Source organism: Cyrtonyx montezumae, unplaced genomic scaffold, assembly GCF_038088225.1.
Source record: "Cyrtonyx montezumae isolate F1298 unplaced genomic scaffold, pur_monq_1.0 scaffold_26, whole genome shotgun sequence".
Taxonomy (NCBI): domain Eukaryota; kingdom Metazoa; phylum Chordata; class Aves; order Galliformes; family Odontophoridae; genus Cyrtonyx; species Cyrtonyx montezumae.
In genome coordinates, this window is record NW_027072003.1 from 3,453,702 (window position 1) to 3,476,286 (window position 22,585).

Sequence of the window (22,585 nt, forward strand, 5' to 3'; positions counted from 1 at the left end):
CAGCAAAAGCACGACCTTGCTTCACAAACATCTCTCGTGCTCTCCTGTTCTCTGAGCTGAAGTTACGCCTCTGACCGACCATCCTGCACCCAGGAGGACACTCAGCACCATGGCCCATGGGATGGATGCTTAAGGGGAAAGCGGAGTATCTGCTCAAACACCCAACTGAGGTCCTTCACCTCGAGCAAGCCAGAGCCCACACGCAGCAGCACGGCCAGTCACCCTCCTCTGCCCACTGTACCCCACGTGCTATTTGTTTGCCTTACCCTGTTATTTACTCCCATCTTTTTCTTTGAAATAAAATTGTGTGCTACATGGGATCGGGCTCTGTCTCAGGTAGACAGATGACGTGGTTCCCTGCTGGACGACATCCAGTCACTCTGAGTCTCATTTCAGTCCCAGCTGCCTGTGCAGCACATCACACACCCCACACTCAGCAGTGCTGACACTGATTTTGTAACGTGGATGCCTACCAACCACCGACAGGCCAGCAGATGGCAACACCACGATGCTCTCATCGCAGCCAGCCTCTCTGCTAGCACCAAGTTCAAATGCTCCCAATGCAACTTAGTGCTACTGGTTTCAGATTCTGCAACAACACGCGTGAGATTGAGTTTTATGAAAACAGTGTAGAATTCATGACAATTAGCAAGAAGTAATTTCTAGCCTCTAGGTCAAACTGCCCAGTAGTTGCCTCTCTTCTACACACGCTCACTGCCATCCCAAAACCTTCTATACAGTTCTGAAAGCCATGTAGTCTATGCTGTCATCACTTGCAGCCTATAGCAGCTAGTACGAGTATCACAACCACAGATTACAAAACAGAGCACACTAGTTACCTTCCTAGCCCTTCCTCAGACAGGTTTCACCTTCAGGCAGCTGACTACACATCTCTGTGCAAAAACAAAAGTAGTACACTTGGAGTGTGAACCTCACACCTGACTTTGTGTGTTCCCAACTCATGTTATCCTCTAGGAAAACAGAAGGCAGCCGTCCACCACACGATGAATGAAAGACAAACACTTACTGCCAAATAATATCTTTATTTGCAATAATATAAACCATTACTCGTCTTTACATTCATGAAAACATAAAATGAAAGCCAAATTTTTACAGTCATTTCACTCAAGCATTCAGTCTATTGTGAGGGACTGGAAATGCCACACACAAGCCAGCTAATCAGCAACACTCTCAATTCTCAGTATATTATATTTTCACAGTATTTACAAGCAATTGGCAAACTAGGTAACAGCTATTGGACAGGCCACAAACAGCAAGAGCTTCTGCACAGCCAAAACCCCTTCTTAATAACTGGAGACTGTTAGGAATGCTGAAAAACAACTGCTGGGAGTGTCCCAGAGAGCCCGAGGAAACCCTAACTGATCCTGTGTTGTTGAAACAACCTGTTCCCAACAGCAGTGCCAATCCACCCCGGCCACCTGATGCTGGGTGACATGTTCCTTCTGGGAAAATGGGTGCTCAGAAGCTGCCTGCATGTTGGCAGCAAAGCCACAAAGCCAAAACCTGCCCTCATTTAGCTCAGCTAAATTCGTAAGTTCAAATTCATAAATTAGAAGCAAAATCCTTCTCTTCTGACAAGCAACAATCACCACTGAAATGCACATTAAGACTCGAAGTAAAAAGAACAGTAATAATAAAAATACCAGACATCCCAAGGATGGGCACACAGATTCTCAGCAGATCTTGGTTACTTTCCTTCTGTCAGCAGGCTGACAAACTCAAAAACGGGATACCCCTGCTAGGGAAACCTTCACTTCCCTATTGCAACAAGTCCATTACAGCTCCTTTGGCCTTTTTCTTTTTTTCCTTCTGAAAAGCATTAGAAAAGCTATAAAACCGATTCAAAGGCACATTTTAATTCATCAGATATACAGAATCAACTTTGTCGAACAAGAAAGCTGCAGACAAGATCTAAACTGCAACAATTCCAAACGGATGCAGCCTCAAATTGCACCAATCTCCTAAAGGAAAACGAACACTTAAAACATTTCAGAACATGAGACATCATTCGCACTGCCTCAACTGCAAAAGTGATGGAGAAATGGGTTAGAAATGCAGCGAGCAGAGCTAACATTGGACAGTCTTCTGTATGGAAAGAGGAGCGCTCCCCGCCGACAGACACCGACGTGCACTGCAGGAAGAGCCTCTAAGTTCATTTCATGTACACAGAAGAGACAATGAATGACCCAGAAAAAAGACAGCAGACAATTCTGGTATTTTTTTCATCCCACTATTCCCTGCTGCAGTTAACCAATAGCATAAAACACAGCGTGAGGTACGTTAAGTTTCTGGAGGTGAATAAGTGCAATCGTTTCCATTTCTGATGGGTACATCCAACTGCAAATACCCTCCCACCCTCAGAAAGAGTCATTCACGCTTTACAGCTCGTATATTTGGCAGTTTGTGGAGTGCTGTCACTCTTCCTACAAACAGAAAAATAAATCAAATCAGAGATTTGTACATTTAAATTGCTCTTACGTGTATTCTGGAAGCACATCCTATAGCATTGAATTGTCAGGTAAAGTCATGAAACTAGCTTGTCTGCCTCCTACTAAGCAACCAATACACTTGGCAAGATTTTGGCTTCAGTTTTACCCACTAGAGTGCAAAGAGTGACCCAAGGATTAGAAAAGGATTTGATCCAAGTGGACCAAGTGATGAAGAAACAGTGCCTGAATATTATCAGAAGCTGAACACAGAGCAGTTATAGGATTGAGAACTCATTTGAGGCCACACTGTGAGCAACCCGTATATTTTATATGCAGTCTGATGGTGAGGATGTATTTTATAGCCATAAACCAAGCATTAGTGAGAATTTGATTCAGTAGCTCACCGTACAGCACTTAAACATAAGGGCATTATAAATTTATAATCGCAGCCACTGACCACTGCAACTCACACACACACATTTTCAAACTCCTGAATAACACATCTTTTCTTTCACAGAAAACCAACAAGCAAACCAAAACCAACTTCTGCACTGTTACTTGAGGTCTCTGAGGAGTTTTAGGTACTGTACAAAGCCTTGGGAGCCAGCAGTGTGCACGCACACGCTGCTGCATCAGGACATCCTCTTATTTCCAGTCCTCCCTTTTGATCATGACAGTGAGAACTCTCAGTTCCTTCTCTTCCCAAAAAGTAAGGCCAACGAACCCAGAAAACTGATCCCATCTTGATTAGGAACATCTTACTTCAGAGATGAAAGTGGCATTCCTTAACACAACCTTCTGGAATCAACTCCAAGCTCAACTCCATATACACCATCTCAAGCTTACCAAAAATCCTCAGAAATCACTTGTTATTTAATAACTAAATAAAACACCAGACCATTCATTTGAAAAGACTCCGACATCAAATCAGAGCAAGAAACCTCATGTTTCAGATATTACCTTCTCAGAATCTGTGCAGTGGAAAAAAGCAACACAGAGTTTGCAGAAGCATTTCTTGGACAAATTCAAACCATTATGACAGTAACAACAAAATACTGTTGACCTCTTGTCTTACATCTGTCCTGAAGCAACATGGCTCAGAGAGCTGGATTTCAGAGAGAACTAATTAGGACTAATTGCAACTGCCATAGAAAACACCTGAATTCTGCACTAAGCACTAGTTTAAAATGTCCATTCCAAGCAAACAATTACATCTGGGCCCTTCACAGACCCACAGAACTGAAATCACCTTTTTATTTAAAAAAATAAAAGTTTTGTTTTGTTTTGTGTTCTGATGCTCTTTTTTCTTTGTTTTTAAGAAAACTGAAAACGCAGAAAGATGTAATTTGGTTTCCTCTGAAGGGAGGAAATGAATGAATACTTCTTATTGCTTTTCCGATAGGAAACTGAGGTTCACTGGATTCCACACTTCTGAAATTCAGACAAAAGACACTTCAGCTTAATGCAAATGTCCAAATGAAGTGGAAAGCGTATACCTTTTCAAGAGTCAATTAATTCATTTGTGCAGTTCTTCCATCTCAGCTGGTACATTAGTTTTTAAAATACATGTTTTCTTGCAAGTCTCATCAACTGTATACGAGCTGAACAGCAAAAGGGGAAAAAGGTCTAATTGAATATCCTCCAAAACTGACAGACCAAACATAAAAGCAGCAGAGGGCAAGACACGACTTTTGCTGTATGCTGAAGACAAACACAGCCAAGGTATGGTGTGAGATACTGGAAGCACAACACTTCAGAAAGGCTGAAATGTTTCAGGAATCCAGCAAACTAGTGAGATCTAGGCCCTAGCAAAAGGAGATTAGATTGGGCTTTCTGACAAGAGTAGGATTTAACAGTCAGGTGCTCACAGCGATGAAGCTCAAGGAGAGTACAGGGCACAGTAAGCATGGGGTTTTCAGGAATACAAAGTAGTTTCGTTTTCCTTCCCTTAAGATCCCTCCTCCTTTCTCCACACTGAGCAGTTTCCTCACAGATGAAGGCAAAAAGCACTGCCACAGTAGTACTAACTTGCATTTGGACTATTCAGGTTGCAAATTACCCAATCACTGCAAGAAGCAATGCACAAAGAAGCACTTAAAATGTGCAAATCTCCTGCCAACTCCCTACCAAAGAGCATATATAACTAATTACTTTGAAAATAAAGTACAAAATGCAAGATGCCCTGTTTGCTTCATAAAGAAATAAAACCTACCATCTGCACACCTAATCTTTTACAGTTTATTTTACAAGTCTGTAAAGATAAACACTGCAAATGAAAAAACTGAAGCCTATCTACACATGACACATCCTAGCAGCAATGCCAGCTATTTGTTCCAACAGTATCAGACTCTTTAGGTCAATTTATTTGAGCCTTCTCCTTGTAACTAAGTCTGTGGTATTTTATACAGGTTGCTTCTGGTCCAAAATACAGCAGTAATCCAGTTTCCCTTCACCACCATTGGTACATCTCATTCAGAAGCTAGGAAGCTCACTTCCGAGGCCTCTTGATCACATAAACCACTCTGGCTCTTAAAGCCCAAGAAATTTCTCCTTGGTGACATCAGATGCTTATTCAAACAAAAAAAAATAAATAAAGCAGGTGAAGCCCACAAAACCAGTGGCACTATAGGTTTATAAGACACAAAATGGCATGTTTTTGAGCAGATGTGAACATAGGTAAGTGTACCTATGTTAAATATAAGCCTAAGGACAGTGTTACTCCATCCTTTAAAATAGCATGAGTGTTAATTAGCATCTTATCCGAGTAACAGATACAAAAAACAGTTAAATATGCTGTTAGGTGCTTTGGCTGCTAAGCTCACACACAGATATCAGACATTTGAAAAAAGAAAAGGCAGATAAAGCTTAAGCAACTACATGTGTTAGCACTGCTTTTGCTCAGTCACAAAGAAACTGCCAATAAAAAAAGGCTTACTCACCCTCCCTGTGAAATGAATTTCTTAAAGACCCAGAAGGCTGCCAGGAACACCAGAACTGCCACGATCACTTGAGGAAGAATTAAAAAAAGCCTCAGAGTAATATTAACTAGCTCACAAAAAAAAAAAAAAAACAACAAAAAAAGTCCCTCAAAAATTAGTGGTCCTCACCCAGAATCCTATACAACATCCCTCCCCTTCCAGCACTTTCAATTCACACAGCTTATTTCCCAATTACATATTTGATGCTTTGCTCAAAACTCTTCAGCATAATTCAGCTCAAGAACAGCCATCACCAAGATGGCAAAACACCACCAGCTCAGGAGCACGAACACAAATCTCACAGCATTCTGTCATTACTTTTCTGAACAAATTTATAAAGAAGCGGTGGTAGAAAGCCACACTTGTAAAAGCAGGCTCAGAAAACTGGGTAACAAATGCAAGGACAAAAGTAAAGAAATGAAAGCAAGCACTTCAGTTGGCTGGCACAATTATTTATCTGCCTTTGCATTCAGTAAACTCAAGCTCTGAAGAGTTCAGGGAAGTGACAAAGTTGGGAAATATCACCCTTGAAGCATTGATGCATCACATAGAGAAAAAAGATTTACAAAAAAATGGTTTATGATTGTTAAGTACTCTTCACTTTTCTTGAATTGTGCATTTTTTGAAGTAGACAAGCATTTTTAAAGCAATCAGAACTCCAAACCCAGTTTCTATTGGTGAGTGCCAGGTGATGACCACAATAACAACTCCACATAAAGAGCAAACACTACACAGTGCATTATTCAGGAATTACACAATACTTACCACAGATGATGGCAATAATATACGCACCTAAAACAGAGTAAATGAGCATGATGAGGAACGCATGCTTCTTACTCAAACACACTATACAAGTGTGTTTCAAATAAATCAAATACACGAGGGTGTGTCAAATAAACCAAACACTTGTTAAGATGACCCCTGCAGCAGGTCAGTTTTGTATGGTAACTTTTATTTAACTTAAATATGCCAATTCTTAAAAGGATATTTACCCCAAATCCATCTTTTCTTGTATCAAAATTAAGATAGAAGTTTGCATTAAATGACTTCTTGATATAAAAGCATGTACCCAAGAAGCAAATATCCTAAACTTTTGTTCCATTGCAAACTCTTGTAGTCCATACTTACTTAATTTGCAAGTTGGCACTTCAGGACTCCATCTGCCTTCTCCAGCATACTCAATCTGAGCTGCACCATGTAACGTGTAGCCTGCATAACATTCAATTGTAATAGAGTCCCCTACAGAATATGCAGGTTTCTTTCCTTCAATTATTCTACCGTGGACAATGACTGGAGAGGAATCAGAATCAGAAGGTATAGTGCTACCTAGAAAGGAAACATTTTAAAAAGTGAAAAACAAAAAGAGAAAGTCCAAGAAAAGAGCTGGAACAGATTAAAGAAGTTGCCATCAAAAAGTCTCTACGTTTTTTCTGTAAATATCAGAAGCTCAGTTGATCATTATGACATTATATATAAAGGCTTCCTGTTTCCTAGAGGCAGTAAGTACGTATGATGGACGTGCTTCAGATGCATGAACAGAAATATACATCTCTGCTTCATTAGGATAAACAGTTGCATCAAAGTAATGATAATCTTTCTCTGATACTATTATGAGTGATCACATTACACCCTTTTTTTCCCTTTGCATACAGTCTGTCATCTTCAAAGGAAGAATGTTCAGAAAGCACTCCCTGAACAGGTCTCTTTCACAACGGCTCCTGAACCGTATTAATTTCTACATAAAAGTAAGACTAAAATAGGACTCCAGCGAGGCACAAAACCCAGCTTAGTTACTCAAATCCCAACCCGTGAACATAACTTGTGACCAGCTGGGCAGGCTGACAGGCCTCTGACCTTCAAGGGTCAAGCACTACTACATCAGACATTCCAAACTCATCGCTCGATTTTCCTAATTATGAATTCTGCTCACATGCACAGTCTGGTTTAGAAGTCCATGCATTTCCTCCTTGGCACGTTATTGTCATCTCTGTACATCTTTTCCATCAGGAAAAGTACAATGAGGGCTACATCTTATCTGAACAGACTCTCCTCTTAAGTATGCATTTTCCAGAGGAACCACTTCTCCATTTGAGATCACTGGGGCATTGCATGAATCTTCACCAACTAAACCATAAATTTAAAAGCCAATGTAGCAATAAGAAATAATTCCTCAGCTCTAAGTATACTTTGATTTTGTATGATGAAATTATATTAGTGTATCTGAAGTGTCAGAACTTCTCATCTACCTTCACTATAATTTTAAGTATAAATGTTTCCTAAAGAAGATTTAAAAGAAACATCACTCTCTGCATTCATTAGGGTAGTATGATTATAATATACAGTATCTGAGAAATCTGTATTCTTTGGTTTATTGTTTTTCATAGGAATCATTCTCAGGAGCTGTATCAGACTCATTCATTATGAAACACTCAAACCCATCCTTTCCAGAAGTAGATCTCATTCTTGAGAGCTTATTAGAATAAATGATACTACTACAATGCAGTAACATCACAGCACACCCGTGACATGACTTGATGTCTGTAATTCAACTCATTACCACCTAACAGTGTTTGGGTGGGAAGTCACACCTGGAATAGCTGCCTATGATGAGGTTCAGTGTCAGCTTCCTTAGCTTCCAACTGCAGTGTAATTACTTTAAATGATAGCTAAGACTTAACAACGCTCTCAAGGAAAGTTGGATTCGTATGTAAAAACTTACTTTTTTCACAAGTTGGTTTTGGTGGATACCAGGTGCTATTTTCTTGACAAGTAATTACGTCTGCCCCAGACATGACATAGTCCGGATCACATTCAAATGTAACAGCATTCCCATAGGTATAGTGAGATGCAAACCCAAATAATTTTCTTCCATTTTGTACTTCTGGGTTTTCACAGATGACCACTGAAGCACATAAAGGGAAAACCAGCTTTGAAACATTTGTTTACAGTATTTTCACAACAGTCACAGCACTTTCAATACTTATAACAAAGTTTCTTAACTCCAACTGTTTGGACTGGGCTGTGCAAGAAGCCTGCTCTCCCCAGCACACAGATCTGCCCCTGATTTAAGCTACTGACTTGTAACAGTACACAGTCAGCCAAAAGTGTGCCCCTCCTCCAATCCACATAATTCTTCCTAAGCAGTGACAGTATTTCAGAAAACAAAATTGTTCTGGTAAGCATTCAAGTAATAAGAGGCAAGCATCTGGTTTTCCTCCCTACAGCACAAAGCAAGACCACATATTTGCTAAACTTTACACTTATTTCTGTATCACTGTTGTTGTTCACACACGCTTTTATCAGATACTCAAGCTCAGCTCCTTCACCTCGTCCTTGTCACTTTTACCAACTGCATGCTCGTACTTTTTGAAGTTTTAATTTAAGTTCTAAGCTGCCGTGTGACATACTCTATCAATATCCATAATGCAGTTGATCTGAGGTGCACTGGAATTTTATCAATTTACAGCAGCAGAGGACAAAGTTCCCCCTTCCCCCCTAGGGAAAACCATCCATCCCCTCACCTTCCCAGTTCTATAAGAGGCAGACACTGAAATTTTGGAGTCACATAAGATATAAAAATATTTGAGAAACAAATAACCTTCACACCGTGGGGGTGGTCCACTCCAAACACCATTTGAGTCTCCACCAACCGTGCAGAAAATAGAAGATGCACCAATCAGAGAGAAGGGATCTTCACCTTTTGGTACGTCATTACAAGTATAGGTTACTGTTGTTTGATAAACATAGCTCTCTGCTTCAGTGTAGCGCCCATTGGCTATGCTTGGAGGTGGTCCACAAGGAACTCCTAGAACAAAATCGTACACATCAGCTGACAGGATTGTTTCCCTAAGTAAAGAGCTTTGATTTTCAATGTCTTGCACTTAAAATCTGACACAGAGCTGAGACAAGTTACAGCTGTAACTGAGAAAGACCTGTGGTTATGTGCAACAAAAAAAATCTTGATTTCATTAAACTTCAGCTATTAACTTATTAGCACAGTAGCTGATATTTTTCAGCACTGATTCCTCAGGCACATCCCCAGTAGCTCAAGAAAAAACAAAGTGCTGTCCTATTTTACCATCATTTCTTTTATTAGTGAATGTACCACACACAGCTGTATTTTAAAAACAAGCTACCACTGCCTGAGTATAAAACTGAAAAACAGCAGTAGTTTACTTACTTTCACACATAGGAAGATCTCCATTCCAGTCAACATCTTTATCTTTAATTACACAGGAAACCTGGCTACTTCCATATAACCTGTACCTAGACAGATGAAAATATTCAAAGAAGCAAAACTTAAGAACATTCATTTCTCTAGGAAGCAGCCAGAAATCTTGTTTACATAATTCTGTTCTGTGACTACGTAACTATGACATACCACACTTGTGTTATCTTCAAAGATTTTGTTTTGCTAACAGTCTTAACTTCAAAAACAGCAGAAGCAAACGAGATGTCACTAAAGAAACAGACAAAACTTTTCCCTTTTAAGTTGTGCCCCTGATACCACAAAATCACAAACGCTAAAGAAATAAACTGTGAAAAGGAAACGAGGAAAAAAATCCCATGAGAGGTTCATGCTTTTGAACTGATTTGCTACACACAAACAGGCCTGTATAGTGAATAATTATGGATGTATAGATAATGAAGTGCAATGAACATACACTTAATCCCTGCACCACAGGCACAATAAAAACCAAAGTGGTTAGAGGTAACACCTGCAAAATCTCACTGGACACTTTAAGCTTTATTTGATGTAAGTGAAGCCAGTGAAACATACCAAATTTTGCTGTGATTTGTCCCACTATGAGTCAGGAACCTGCATAAGAAAGTTTGGGTCTGGTTTAAATGGAAAAAAAAAAAACAAAACACTTACCCCTTTTCACAAGAAAAAGTTGCTGTTGAACCAAACGTAAGATCTGTCACATGTACAAAGCCATTTCCTAATTCTCCTGGATGACCACATTTTCTTGCTGGGGAAAGGCAAGGGAAAAAACAACAAGCCTATATCTTTGTAGTTACCTCCAAAGACCATGTCTTTGGCACATACTGCCCTTGAAGTCACTGGTACCATTCAAGTTTCTTCTTGAATTATACAGAAAACTGATTCTCACTCAACAACAGCTGAAATTACTAGCTAACAAAGGGAAGAAAAAATAAAGCAGGTCAAAAACAAACATTACCTGTACAGAATGTCTCTAGTGGTGACCACGTTAAGTCTTGGCCACATGTTCGAGTAAAGGGCATCCCAGGGATCTTCCTGTAGCCAGGACGACAGTTGTAGGTCACACTGCTTCCAGCAGGAAAGCTGCTCATGGCACTGAAGCTCTCCATGAGCTCTGCATTCTCCACGTTGTCTGGAGGCATGCAGGAGCCTGCGGGAGCAGAGGGAAGGCAAAAAACAATATGCGGAGCTATGAGCAAGAGGAAGCACAGCGAGGTCAGCATAGATGTTAATGCAAACAGACCACAGGAGAGACCTTAAAGAGCACTGCTTCCCAACACCTTCTACGGGTGGGTGCCCACCAGACCAGGCTTCCCAGTGCCCCATCCAGCCAGACCCCAGGCACCTGTGCAGAGTAACAAGGGTCTTAAAAGCCACAACTATTTTGTTAAGCATTGCTTTGCTCGGTCCCTCCGTAGCACTGTACCTGACAACACACTGCTCTGCGGTTCCTATTTCTGCGCCTTTGATCTTCCAGCAGCAAAAGCAAACAAACAACCAACACAAAGGAACTCCTGCCCCACCCCCCCCCACCCCTCACACGAAAGAACAGAAAAAAAAAACCACACACACAAAAATAAGAATAAAACAAAACACCAACATAACATCGCAGTGCAGTGACGGAGCACTGGAGCTGCACACAGAGGTGGTGGATCTCCTTCTCTGGAGATGTCCAGGACCCACCTGGACGCCGAGCTGTGCAACCCGGGCTGGGAGCTGCTCTGGCAGAGGGTTGGACTCCATGATCTCCAGAGGTCCCTTCCAACCCCTACGATGCCGTGATAACCCCCAGCTTCCATCCCGCCAGCTTCACCGCGACCCATCCCCGCGGCGCGGCTGCTCCCTTTGTCTCCCCGCTCCCCACAGGCCGCCTCGCTCCCCGCCGGGTTCTGGGAGGGCCCCTCGGTTCCCCCACCCCTCTCCGTGGCGGCTCGCACTGTACGGCACCCGCTGCTCACCCCGCTCCTGCGGCCGCGCCGCGCCGAGCCCCGCCAGCAGCACGGCGAACCGGAGCGCACCCGCCGCCATGCCCGCGGCTCCGCGTCCCTCCCTCAGGCGACGGCGCAACGCCAGGCGCCACGCACGCGCACTGCGCATCCCTGCGCCCCATAGAGCGGCGGCCGCCATGTTGGGCCCGGCCCGGTCGTTCTGGTGAGGGCGGTGCGGTGTGAGGGCAGCGGGGCTCGGCTGGAGGAGAGGGCCCTTTTCTCGGGCAGGGCGCGCCCAGCTTCCTTCCGGCTATTAAAACAGCTTCAAAGCATAATCCGTGGGTACAGCCCCGAAGAACAAAGGCTGATAGGAAAAGAAAACCAAACCCAACCCGCCCACGTGCAGCCCGCGGTGCCCTTCTGTCACAGAGGGAGGCTAACGGCGCAAAAGGAGATGCGAAACGTGAAGCGGTTGTTGCTGTCCTGCCTTCAGGTTTTATTCGTTGAAGCATTTGTACAAGAAGACCACAGCGGTTGCCTCGTGGGCTCAGGGGTTGGACTTGACACAGGTGCAGGAATGCTTTGGCTCTCAGGTTTGTGGGAAGGCCTCCAATTGGCGTCTGTGCAGCTGGAGCTTCGTTGGAGCTGAGGAGTTGTTTAATGGATGGAGAAGAAGGAGCATGGATGTTGGTTTTCTGTATACAGTGCTTTCTTGGAGTGGAAAGGTTCAGTCCCAGTGTGGGCAGTGCTTCCATGCGTGGAGGAACGCCTCCAATGCTGGATATGGGCCTGGGAGAATGTGACACAACGCTGTGGAAGTTGGATTTCCTCAGGCTTTAATACCACTGTTTATGATGTCATTGCTTAGGAAAGGAGGAGGGCCTACTCTCCTGGGCAGTGCTTTTTTTTTCTCAAAGAGGTTGGACTCTTCTCTGCAGTGTGTGGAGATAGGACAAGGGGAAATGGCCACAAACCGAACCACAAATGTGTGTGGGAACTTCTTCACAGTGTAGGTGATGGAGCACAGTGTAGGTGATGGAGCACTGGAACAGGCTGCACAGAGAGGTGGTGGAGTCTCCTTCTCTGGAGACATTCAAGACCCTCCTGGACACCTAGCTGTGTAACCAAGGCTGGGAGCTGCTATGGCAGGGGGGTTGGACTCAGTGATCTCTGGAGGTCCCTTCCAACCCTTACGATTCTGTGATTGCAAAGCAGCCTTTGCTGAAGAAGAAAAGACAGCTACATTTACAGCTGAAGTTTTGTAGTTGTGTTTGACTACCAGAAGTTCAGGGTGGAAAAAATTTTCAGCTGGAAGGGTAATAGGGAGGCAACTCAAATTCATGGCTGTAGCAGATGTTTTATGTTAACGGTAAAAATCCATACCTGCTATGCAAGATGTGAATGTGTCTGTCCTGTCATCTAGTCCAGAGAGGTTCTGTGATGATAGTTTTCATATGTACGGTAATAGCTACATGAAAAAGAACAGTATAGTGTCAGTTCGTAACAAACACTCAGATTTCCTGAGAAAGAATGTTTGAAGTGAAACAACACAACCTCAGAATTGATTCCAAGTTGATGCGACCAGGACACTGCAGCTTAAAGCTCAAAATACAAAATTAAAAGACCTTGTCTCCCATTTATGTTGTTTTGACTATATAGGAGTCACAGCTGGGCAAAGAAAGATGTGAATGGATAGCCAGCAGGATGTCTTACCCTTCCTTCTGCTTAGAGAGAATTTTCCAGCCAATGCTCACACCCAGGAGAAGCAAAACTACTGCTGCTGCAATTCCTGAGAGGGAAGAGCACGTATTATTTGCAGTGTGTGTTTTAAAATGCATCAGCACAAGAAACATAATAAGCACTTCTTCAAGTAAGGAGAAGAAGATCGTGTTGCTGAGGCTATGAAGCCAAAGATCTGGCAGAAAAATTCTTGAGAGCTGCTTACCTAGCCCTACTGAGCCAGACCTGGGTGAAGCTGAGGGGAAGAGAAAAGAAAAAATTAGTAAACAACTCTAAAATAAAGTACAGAGTTCCTCTACAGTTGTTAATCACTTCATTGATAAAGTTTTTACTGCTAAGGTTGACAATTATATAATAATAAAATAAATAATGTACCATTATATATGTAATTTAATAGAAAGACACGTGTTAAGGGAAATTAACAGCAATGATAGTGTTACCAGGCAAACAGAAGCCCCAAACTGCAGAAAAGACTGTGAAAGATAGTGTTGAAACTGTCCTGATAAAAAGAGCTGTTCGATATTTTCTATTGTCATGGTAAAATCAACTTTAAACAGATCTAAGAGGACTTGGGAGTACGTAATGCAGACAATTTGCATGCAAGAATGAAACCAACTACTTGCATTTTTCTGTTTGTTCTTTGCTTGATTTACATTTCACTTACTGAGTTTACAGGCTGGCACAGGAGGGTCCCAGCTGAAGTCCTCCTGGCACTGAATCTGATTGAGGCCTTCCAACGTGTACCCATCATCACATTCAAGAGTGATGTTTGTCCCAAATCGGTATGTTTTTCCAGATGTGGTTTTCTTAACACCCTGAACTTCTGGGAACACACAACTGATCTCTGAAATTAGAAGCAACAAAAAAGGACGTTAAACAAAAGGGAATATAAAATATTAAAAATAAGACTGTGGGTCATTAAAGGCATTGTTCTTGAATTCTTTTTGAATAATTCTTATTCCCAGATACGATCCATTTCTTTGTGGCTGCAAAAGGAGCTTTGTGTGTTAAGCCACCATGTTTGTACAAGTCAACTTCTTGCCCCTGGAAACCAATTGTATCCTGGAAGGAGACCTGCCAGAGAAAGAGGTTTTCTGATGCTGGCCTAGCCAGACATCTGGAGAAGAGTGGTGTACCAGGTCTGTCTGATCACCTTTTACAGCCCAAGCCCAAGGATTCTAGAGGAGAAAATTCTCAGTGGAGACAGAGGGTAACATCAACATGTAAATTTTGAGCACTATTTTATGGTTTGTTTTTTTTCCAATGCACGTAATAGTTTCTAAGGACAACTCGAAAACATGAGAATGTTGAATAACAGGGAGAAATTTTCTGTGACTCTGCTTCCTTTAAATAGCTTTAAATAGCTACTGGCTTATTTATGTAAGCATTTGGAATACATTATTTCCTCTTATTGTTATCCAGGTGCATTCCTATTGAGCCACTGATATTATACAACTCCACCAAGGAAATGTCCTGTGAATTTATTCTGCTGAACACCCATTTTTCTATGTGAAAACACCCACCCTAGGAATCCTGTTACATTCATGACACAGCTGTGAGTCAGGTTTGCCTGATGACTGGGCCTTGACCTTGTGCTACACAGAGGTGCCAGCTCACAGAAGCAGAGGTGCTTTACGTGAAAGGAATAGTAAGACCTACGTGTTATTTACAGGTAATCCGTCAGAGAAAAGTCATCAGTCATAATCACTTCCTTTGTTTCCTGCTAGTGATAACGGCACAGCAAGGGAAAGGGGGAATGTTTCTACTCCTCAAGGAAAAAAAGCTTTTAAGGGAGAAATACTAATATATGACTAATTCATAACAACAAAGGCAGAGATGCAGAACATGCAAGAATTAAAACTCCCTCCCAGAATTTCCTTTACTGTACTCATATCCTTCTGCCTGGTAGCTTAAACTAGTTCCCAGTCCTACTTCTTTATAATGATATTATACTCTCCCCAGTTAAATAAAAACATGGGCCAATTAGTAATGAACATCACTAGCTGTGATGTTGAAGTGGTTCCCAAGCCAAATAAATGGGTGGAATTCAGTGTTAGCAGCAGCAGGATGTTTTACTACTGAGATTTTGGCCCACGTATCCCACACACACACCTTTGCACTGAGGAGGAGGCTGGCTCCAGGTTCCTGATGCTGTGCAGGTGATGAAATCACTCCCAGTGAGTGAATAACCAGAATCACAGCTGTAGGACACAGATGCTCCATAGAAAAAAGTGTCTGAAATGTTGCCTTGGAGCTTCCCATTAGCGATAGCTGGAGGACGGAGACATTTCACAACTGGAAAGTCAGGGAGAAACAGATAGTGGTGTTGAAATAAGAATGTTCACGGACAGCCAGAGAATAGCTAACACATTGTACTATTGCAGCCTTGCCTTTTCCCTTTTTATTTCTTCATCTAGTTTCAACATTCGATTCTGTAGCTCTTTAACTCCACCAGGTTTTCTGAACATGGATAAACTTGATTTTGTTCTTATCACTCATTTTATAGTAAAGGATTCAGATTTAGTCCTTATCTAAACCTTTCCCTCAGGCATGTTATATATTATATGTTCTTTCTTCTCAGCTCTCTGCAACAAAAGCACACCTTGGCAGACTGGAGAAGGATGGCTCCAGGCTCCAGACTCTGTGCAGTAAATGGATGCCATTCCAACGAGGGAGAAGCCAGTCTCACAGCTGTAGTTCACAAATGTTCCAGGACTGAAAACTGCTTTTGCCAGGCCACTGTGGCTCCCATGGAGGATGTCTGGGGGCTTGGAACAGTGCAGCACTATGGAGAGACAAGTACAGATGAAAAAGCACTCTTAGAGGCAAGAGGAGGATCTCCAAGCACCTGTGCACGGCTGTATGCCCACCTTCACACTGCCCAAACTCATGCACCCACTTCACCCTGAAGCACCTGACCTTGGGTCACACAAATTCCTTCTTGCACAAAGGAGCACTGCCCAGCATCATCTTCCCTGATGCACCAGATAAGAAGAGTGATTAGTTGGTGTATATAATGAGAACTGCACAGTTCTTTGACCATTTTACAGCAATATCCACACAGGCATCTTACATCTGGCAGAACCGTGCTGAGCTCTGTTTTAAATTCATTCTGAGAAAGTGAGACACCAGTTATAATGCAGTGATAAGAATGGGAATAATTAGGATAGATGAATCTTCAGGTTTAAACACTAGGATTCTTCTTGCCCCCTAAACTTCCTGCCATGTGCTACAAATAGTGCAAGGTCAGAAGAGATATGTGCTAAGGATGGGTGGCACACACTCACCTCGGTCACAGGCGGGGAGTGGAGGAAACCATGTGCCCCCAGACTGGCACTGGGACTTGTGAAGGACTTCTGGGATATGATCAGTGTTGCATTCAATTGTGATGATGTCTCCAGGCATGTAGAGAGATTCCAATCCAATCACTTTTCCACGCCCAACTCCTGGGCTCACACAGCCAACTGTGAAGTGAGGGCAGAGGGAACCATTTACAAAGCAAAGCTTGTGCGGGATGGATAAGGGCATTTGGCCACAGAGAGTGCATTCTTTAGGTGGATTTTGCTGAAGAAACAGCTTGTTTCAGCAGCTCTTTAGCCACATATCACCACATGCTTAATGCATTTAGGAAGATGAGAATCAATGACAAGAGCATGAACATACCCTCACAGCGAGGAAAGGGACGGCTCCAGGCCCCGTGCGGTGTGCAATGAACAGACTCATTGCCAATGAGGATGAAGCCAGGTTTGCAGCGGTAGTGCACGATTGCTCCTACACCAAAATTGTCTGAGAAACTGCTGTGTTCCCCATTGGTGATGCTCGGAGGAGGTAGACATTTTACCACTGAAAGGAGAGGAGAAAGGTGAGAAGGTAAAGCTAAATTATGAAAAAACAAATGCGTAAGAAAGGAGTAAAATGTGTAATTACTCAAAAAACACAAGACAGGGTTGGAGGAGCAGTTAGGGTTCAGTCTAAGGGTTAAGTGCTGCCTCCTATAGCACACCTACCTGGACTCGTTGCAGTGGCAGGATGATGACAGCATCTAGATGCAGTGTTAAGAGTTGAAAATACATGCAATGCGCAAATTTACCTTCATTTTTCTATCTTCCTTCCTTTATATTTCCAGCAAATACATCCCTCCTCTCTTATAGTCAGAATCCTGTCATAGAGCTGCTGAGTTTTCTGTCTATCAGAAGAGCTTGTGGACTACAGACTGCAACAAGTAGGGAAACGAAGCACAAATCCCACTTACAATTACAGCACTGCCCTCAACCTGGCTTAGCTCCTGTGAGAGAAGAGTCATAGCTGGAAGGAACACCTTCTGTTTTCTCCTTACAGCAAGAGAAGGAAAGCCAGATGTGGCTTCAGAGAGCATGCAGCAGCAACCAGGAGGATCATGCAGTGTCACCAAGTCAATGACACTCACCCTGCTCACAGATGGGCACAGGAGGGTCCCATGTTTTGTCAGCTTTGCACTGGGCTGTGGAATGGCCTCTCAGCATGAAACCTTCGTGGCACTGAAAGCTGACAGTGTCCTTGTATCTGTAGTGGTATTTGGGAACAGATACTTTCCCGTTCTGGATCTGTGGCACTGGACACACCACCTCTGGAAAAATAAATTAGCTTCTTAAAGAGGGAGCAAGTACAGCTGGAGTTGATGCCCACATAAAGCCCATCCTGGACACTGCTCCAGGGTGAACTCTCATCAGTTGTGCAGGTAGAGCTCAGTGACTCACAGAAGAGCAGTTTTCAAGAATAGAGGTTTTTAGTGTCTTCAATTACCATGAGATTATTACAGTTTTTCATATATGAACATAATTTCATGCCTATAAACAAAATAATGCATAGATATTCCAAGTAAATATATTAAGTGTTGCAGAAATCAAGCTCTGTTAGGCATTCTCATGACTGTTTTAGTGCACCAAGCTCATGCTTTCCAAAGCAATTCCATGTGAAGGAATGACCACGTGCTTATTGCCATGAACAACCCTTCCAAGAGAGTCTTGTGGCTTGGATAACAGTGCAGTGGGAGATCTCAGACCAGCTTTGCTCAGTATCCCACTCATGCAAGACACATTTCTTCCTTCATTTCTTATGGTTGTGAAACAAAAGGAACAAATCCCTGCAGGCATCTGACAACTCCTCCTACCTAACTCTGAAAGATCAAAAGCTGGCATCTGGAAGATTTGTAGAAGAAACCAAACAAGCATGCAAAGCAAAACAACCCCAGAGGAATTCCCTTAAGAACTCTTATTCCCCAAGGCTCTATTTATTTTAAGGAAATGCCACTTTTTGATTTTCAGAACACAATTCTAGACCAGATTTAGTTGTGATCTACTTACTTTGACAAGTGGGAGGATCACCACTCCATGCAATATCTGCTCCAGAAAGCTCGCATTGCCTCAGGGACTGTCCAACCAGCTGGTACCTGGAGTTGCACAGAAGGAATAGTGGCTGACACCAAGGCGTGGAGTCTGGGCTCTGCACTACCCCAGCATTTCCAGAACAGTCTCTTGCTTCTAGCTGTTATCTTGGTGGGATACATCGGGATGAAAGACACCGAGTTCCTTCTTCCTGGGAGTACTAAGTACTAATCCTAGCTTGCAGGCATGAGCCAAGCAGTGTGCTGTGCCCCCTCACTGTAAATTGCCCAACACAAGCACCAGAAATGGATCAGCAGAGGCAGCATGGGACTCACCCTTCTTCACACGTGTAGTTCACGATGGACCTGAACAGGAGATCTGTCAGAATAACAACTCTGCCATTCTGTGGAGCTTCTGGATAATTACATTCTTTCCCTGGGAAAGAACAAGGCTAAGTTTAAACTCTTCTCCTACAGTTTTATAATGTGCTATGAGAAAATATCTTAAGGATCTGTCCACGTGCAAACACCAGTAAAGACTTTCATAAAAGACCAACAGTTCTCCAAACTATGTGACTAGTGAAGCCATGTATGAATCGTTTTTGTTGCAAAGAATTTGTTTAGAAACCCATGTGTGTAAATTTAGACACATTTCCAAAACCAACACCAAACGGATGGAGCTATTCACTTTTGCAGAACGCTCGCACATCAGACCACGTGTGGTTTTTGAGGCACGTCAAAGCTGGCAGCACTGTGGGGTGTCTCATGAATCCTGGGCGGCAGGCGTAGCGCACCGTGCTCCCAACGGGAAAGACTGTCACGTTCTGGTGCTCCTTGGCCAGCTCAGCATAGCTGAGTCTTGGAGGAGCACCGCAGGTACCTGCCCAGAGGGAGAACACAGAGAAAATCGTGTCCATCAGCATGTCCAGAGGTTTCCAAGCAGCCTGGCTCCAACCATTGCTCCTCCACAGTACCTTCACACTGAGGAGAGGGCAGGCTCCAGTTTCCAGCCTCGGTGCAGTAAATGGATGCCTCCCCCAGCAGGCTGTAGCCAGGATCACAGCTGTAGTTCACAGCCATCCCAGGAAGGAAAACTTCCACGTCCTTGCTGTCATGATTGCCTCCCTCAATATTTGGAGGCGAAGGACAGTGTAGCACTAAAGAGAGAGGGGAAAAGACTGAAACGGGGGTAATGTGCAGGAAAGGATGCGTGCACAGTGCCACCAAAGTGAGCGCAGCATCCAGTGTGTGCTGGAAGCAAGCTGACATGCAGCCCAGCTCTGTGCAGTGGTGGTTTGCTGGCTCCAGGAGCAGCTGTGCAGGAAATGCAGGGGTCTGGAGATTTAAATCTCGACCCATTTGCTCTTCTGTGCCCGAGAAAGGCTGCTGCAGCCCTCTGCCCTTGGTTCTTGCTGAGACATTGTGCTGTCCTCACTTTCATAGCACTGATGGCATGGGCAGCTCACCTTCACAACGGGGCTGTGGGCTGCTCCAGCTTGCACTGTCAGTACAGTACAGAGCTGCTTTTCCAGTAAGAGAATAGCCAGGGTCACAGCTGTAATTTACAGACATCCCAGGGATGAACAGTTCCACATCCTTGCCATCGTGCTGGCCATGATCGATCACTGGTGGGGAGGGGCACAGCCGCCCTACAGGAAAGCAAATTTGGGGTTGTTTTTTTTCCTGTTTACTTTTCCCATTTACTACTAGAGAACTCCATCTCTGCAGATTCAAGATCTCCTCCAATCCCTTTGTGTCCTTGGCATATCCACAAGTGACAAAGACACCTTCACACTGAGGAGCAGGGTCACTCCACACTCCAGCAGTGGTACAACTCAGCAGCTCTTCTCCAACAAGCACATAGCCAGGATCACAGGCATAGACAACAGACATCCCACTGACAACACTGCCATGCCTCAACCGCTGTGCTTCCCACTGGCAATGCCTGGGGGCTGAGTGCACTGCACATCCGAGGGAAGAGGGCAAAACCATGCATACATACCAAGAAAAAGAAGTATGGAACAATGAAAGACTGTGCAGGATTTCAACCCTGCTCATAGCAGGGGGGGTGGAACTAGATATCTTTGAGATCTTTTCCAACCCAAGCCATTCTATGACTCCATTAAGCTGTACCTCCGCAGCGTGGCGGTGGCCCGCTCCAGGCACCGCGCTCCCCATCCTCTGTGGTGCAGAAGATGGAGGCTGTCCCAACCAGCACACGACCAGGTTCACACGTGTAGGTGACCACAGCTGCGTAGGGGAAGGCATCCATCCGTGCCCCACTGTGTGTCCCATGTGGGATGTCCGGGGGTGGGTTGCAGACGATCTCTGGGGATGGACATGAGAGGTTTTAGCATTGTTGCTGCAGTGTTGGGGTTTGGGATCGTTTACTTCCAGGAAGGGATAGATGGGGGTAAATCTGTCCCTGTGCTCGCACTGTCTGTTCTTACCTTGAAAGATCCTTCCTAAGTAAAGCATTGCCCTGAATCTCTTTGCGCTGTGCTCAGCTCCCACTGTGTGCACTTACTCTGGCAGATGGGAATGTCCCCAGTCCATGCCACTCTCGTCCTGGAGCCTGAAATCACGCAGTGCCGCTGGGACGCTCCAACCAGCCTGTGCCTGTGGTTAAACAGCATTCTGGGGGACTGTCTTTGGAGGTTGCATCTCCCACAGCCACCAATCACCACCCTACCTGCTATCTCATACTGTCATTGTAAAGGTATGGACCCAAGCTCACGTGGCCCCGGGTCTCCTCAGTGGGCACAGCAGTACAGTTTGACCAGGACTCACCCTTCATCACAAGTGTATTTCACTGTTGATCCAAAGGAGAGATCTGTTGTAACAATAACTCTGCCATTTTCTGGTTCTCCTGGATGGTCACACTTTCTCCCTGGACAGAACAAGAGGTGGTTTTCATCTTCTTTAACTCAGCATGAAAAGAAAAGTGGTCAGACTCCTAAAATTCCAGTGCCAAGCCTCCAGGTTAAGGAACCAAAAACATCCATCAAGCTATAGGGCTTCCACTGTCACACTATGATTTAAATGACACTGAAGCATCTGCAGAACTTACGTTTGCAAAACTTCTTGGCTTCAGACCACGTCTGATTTTCAAGGCACGTAATTGTGGGTGGTATCTCTGAACGTCTGGCATATCCTGGCTGGCATGTGTACGTCACTGTGGTCCCAACTGGAAACTCAGTCCAATTCTTATACTCCTTGTTTAGCTCAGCAAACTGTAATGTCGTTGGTGTCCCACATCCAACTGCAGGAAAAAAAAAGTGCACATGAGAAATTAGGCTGGTGGTGAAATGCATCTGAGGAGGAAGAGCACTGGTAGGGTCTACTACAAAACCCAGCCATCACAGCATCTCTTCTATCCTGTGTTCTGACATTTATCTACATGAATAACCCTTAGCATGGAAGGATGCATGCACAAAATTTATATGGTCTTTAAAAACCCTTAATTTAGCCAATTTGATGCTTCCACACTTGTCCACACATCCTCTGGCTGTTGGCCTCAGACTGCAGGGATCTGCAGGCTTACACACAGGGGATCACTGCTGGAATTGCAATTCTGCCCCAAAATTTCGACAGCATAGTTTGGAGGCTGCATGCCATGCTATGCTGTGCTGTGCTGTGCCATCCCCTCACCTGCACAGTGTGGGTACGGGAGGCTCCAGCTCCCTTCCATGCACCAGACAGAGGGGTCCCCGAGCAGGGAGAAGCCAGCCTGGCAGCTGTAGTTCACAGACATTCCACTGGTGAAATTGGCCCCGAGCTCAGCATCATGTATGCCATGGGCAATGGTGGGCGGTGGAGGGCAAGGCAGCGCTAGCAAGGTGTGAGAGAATGAAGTTGGAGTGATTTTGTATGACACAGGAGCGATGTGTCCTTGTCCCCAC

The 22,585-nt window shown here is 44.0% G+C and overlaps 3 protein-coding genes across 5 annotated transcripts in view; 1 reads left to right on the plus strand and 2 right to left on the minus strand.

Annotated features, from left to right (window-relative positions):
* CD34 (CD34 molecule) overlaps window positions 1-22,585 on the plus strand; it is a 212,868-nt gene that overhangs the window by 36,456 nt on the left and 153,827 nt on the right. The gene's annotated exons all lie outside the window — the stretch shown is intronic.
* On the minus strand, window positions 1,974-11,698 carry LOC136051123 (membrane cofactor protein-like). Its single transcript, XM_065740410.1, is given in 12 exon segments — window positions 1,974-2,444; window positions 5,390-5,456; window positions 6,194-6,220; window positions 6,557-6,754; window positions 7,359-7,416; window positions 7,419-7,552; window positions 8,148-8,330; window positions 9,027-9,233; window positions 9,609-9,694; window positions 10,305-10,401; window positions 10,612-10,803; window positions 11,612-11,698. Coding segments are annotated over 12 exon segments (1,371 nt in total). The 5' UTR covers window positions 11,682-11,698; the 3' UTR covers window positions 1,974-2,392.
* Window positions 12,968-22,585, minus strand: part of LOC136050976 (uncharacterized) — a 50,281-nt gene continuing 40,663 nt past the window's right edge. Inside the window, 19 exon segments of the mRNA XM_065740172.1 lie at window positions 12,968-13,049; window positions 13,295-13,370; window positions 13,527-13,556; window positions 13,986-14,165; window positions 15,434-15,616; window positions 15,924-16,106; window positions 16,609-16,785; window positions 16,985-17,164; window positions 17,748-17,927; window positions 18,664-18,749; window positions 19,020-19,119; window positions 19,372-19,563; window positions 19,658-19,840; window positions 20,150-20,332; window positions 20,817-21,011; window positions 21,211-21,302; window positions 21,474-21,573; window positions 21,754-21,945; window positions 22,335-22,514. Coding sequence (XP_065596244.1) covers window positions 12,968-13,049; window positions 13,295-13,370; window positions 13,527-13,556; window positions 13,986-14,165; window positions 15,434-15,616; window positions 15,924-16,106; window positions 16,609-16,785; window positions 16,985-17,164; window positions 17,748-17,927; window positions 18,664-18,749; window positions 19,020-19,119; window positions 19,372-19,563; window positions 19,658-19,840; window positions 20,150-20,332; window positions 20,817-21,011; window positions 21,211-21,302; window positions 21,474-21,573; window positions 21,754-21,945; window positions 22,335-22,514 — 2,774 coding nt within the window.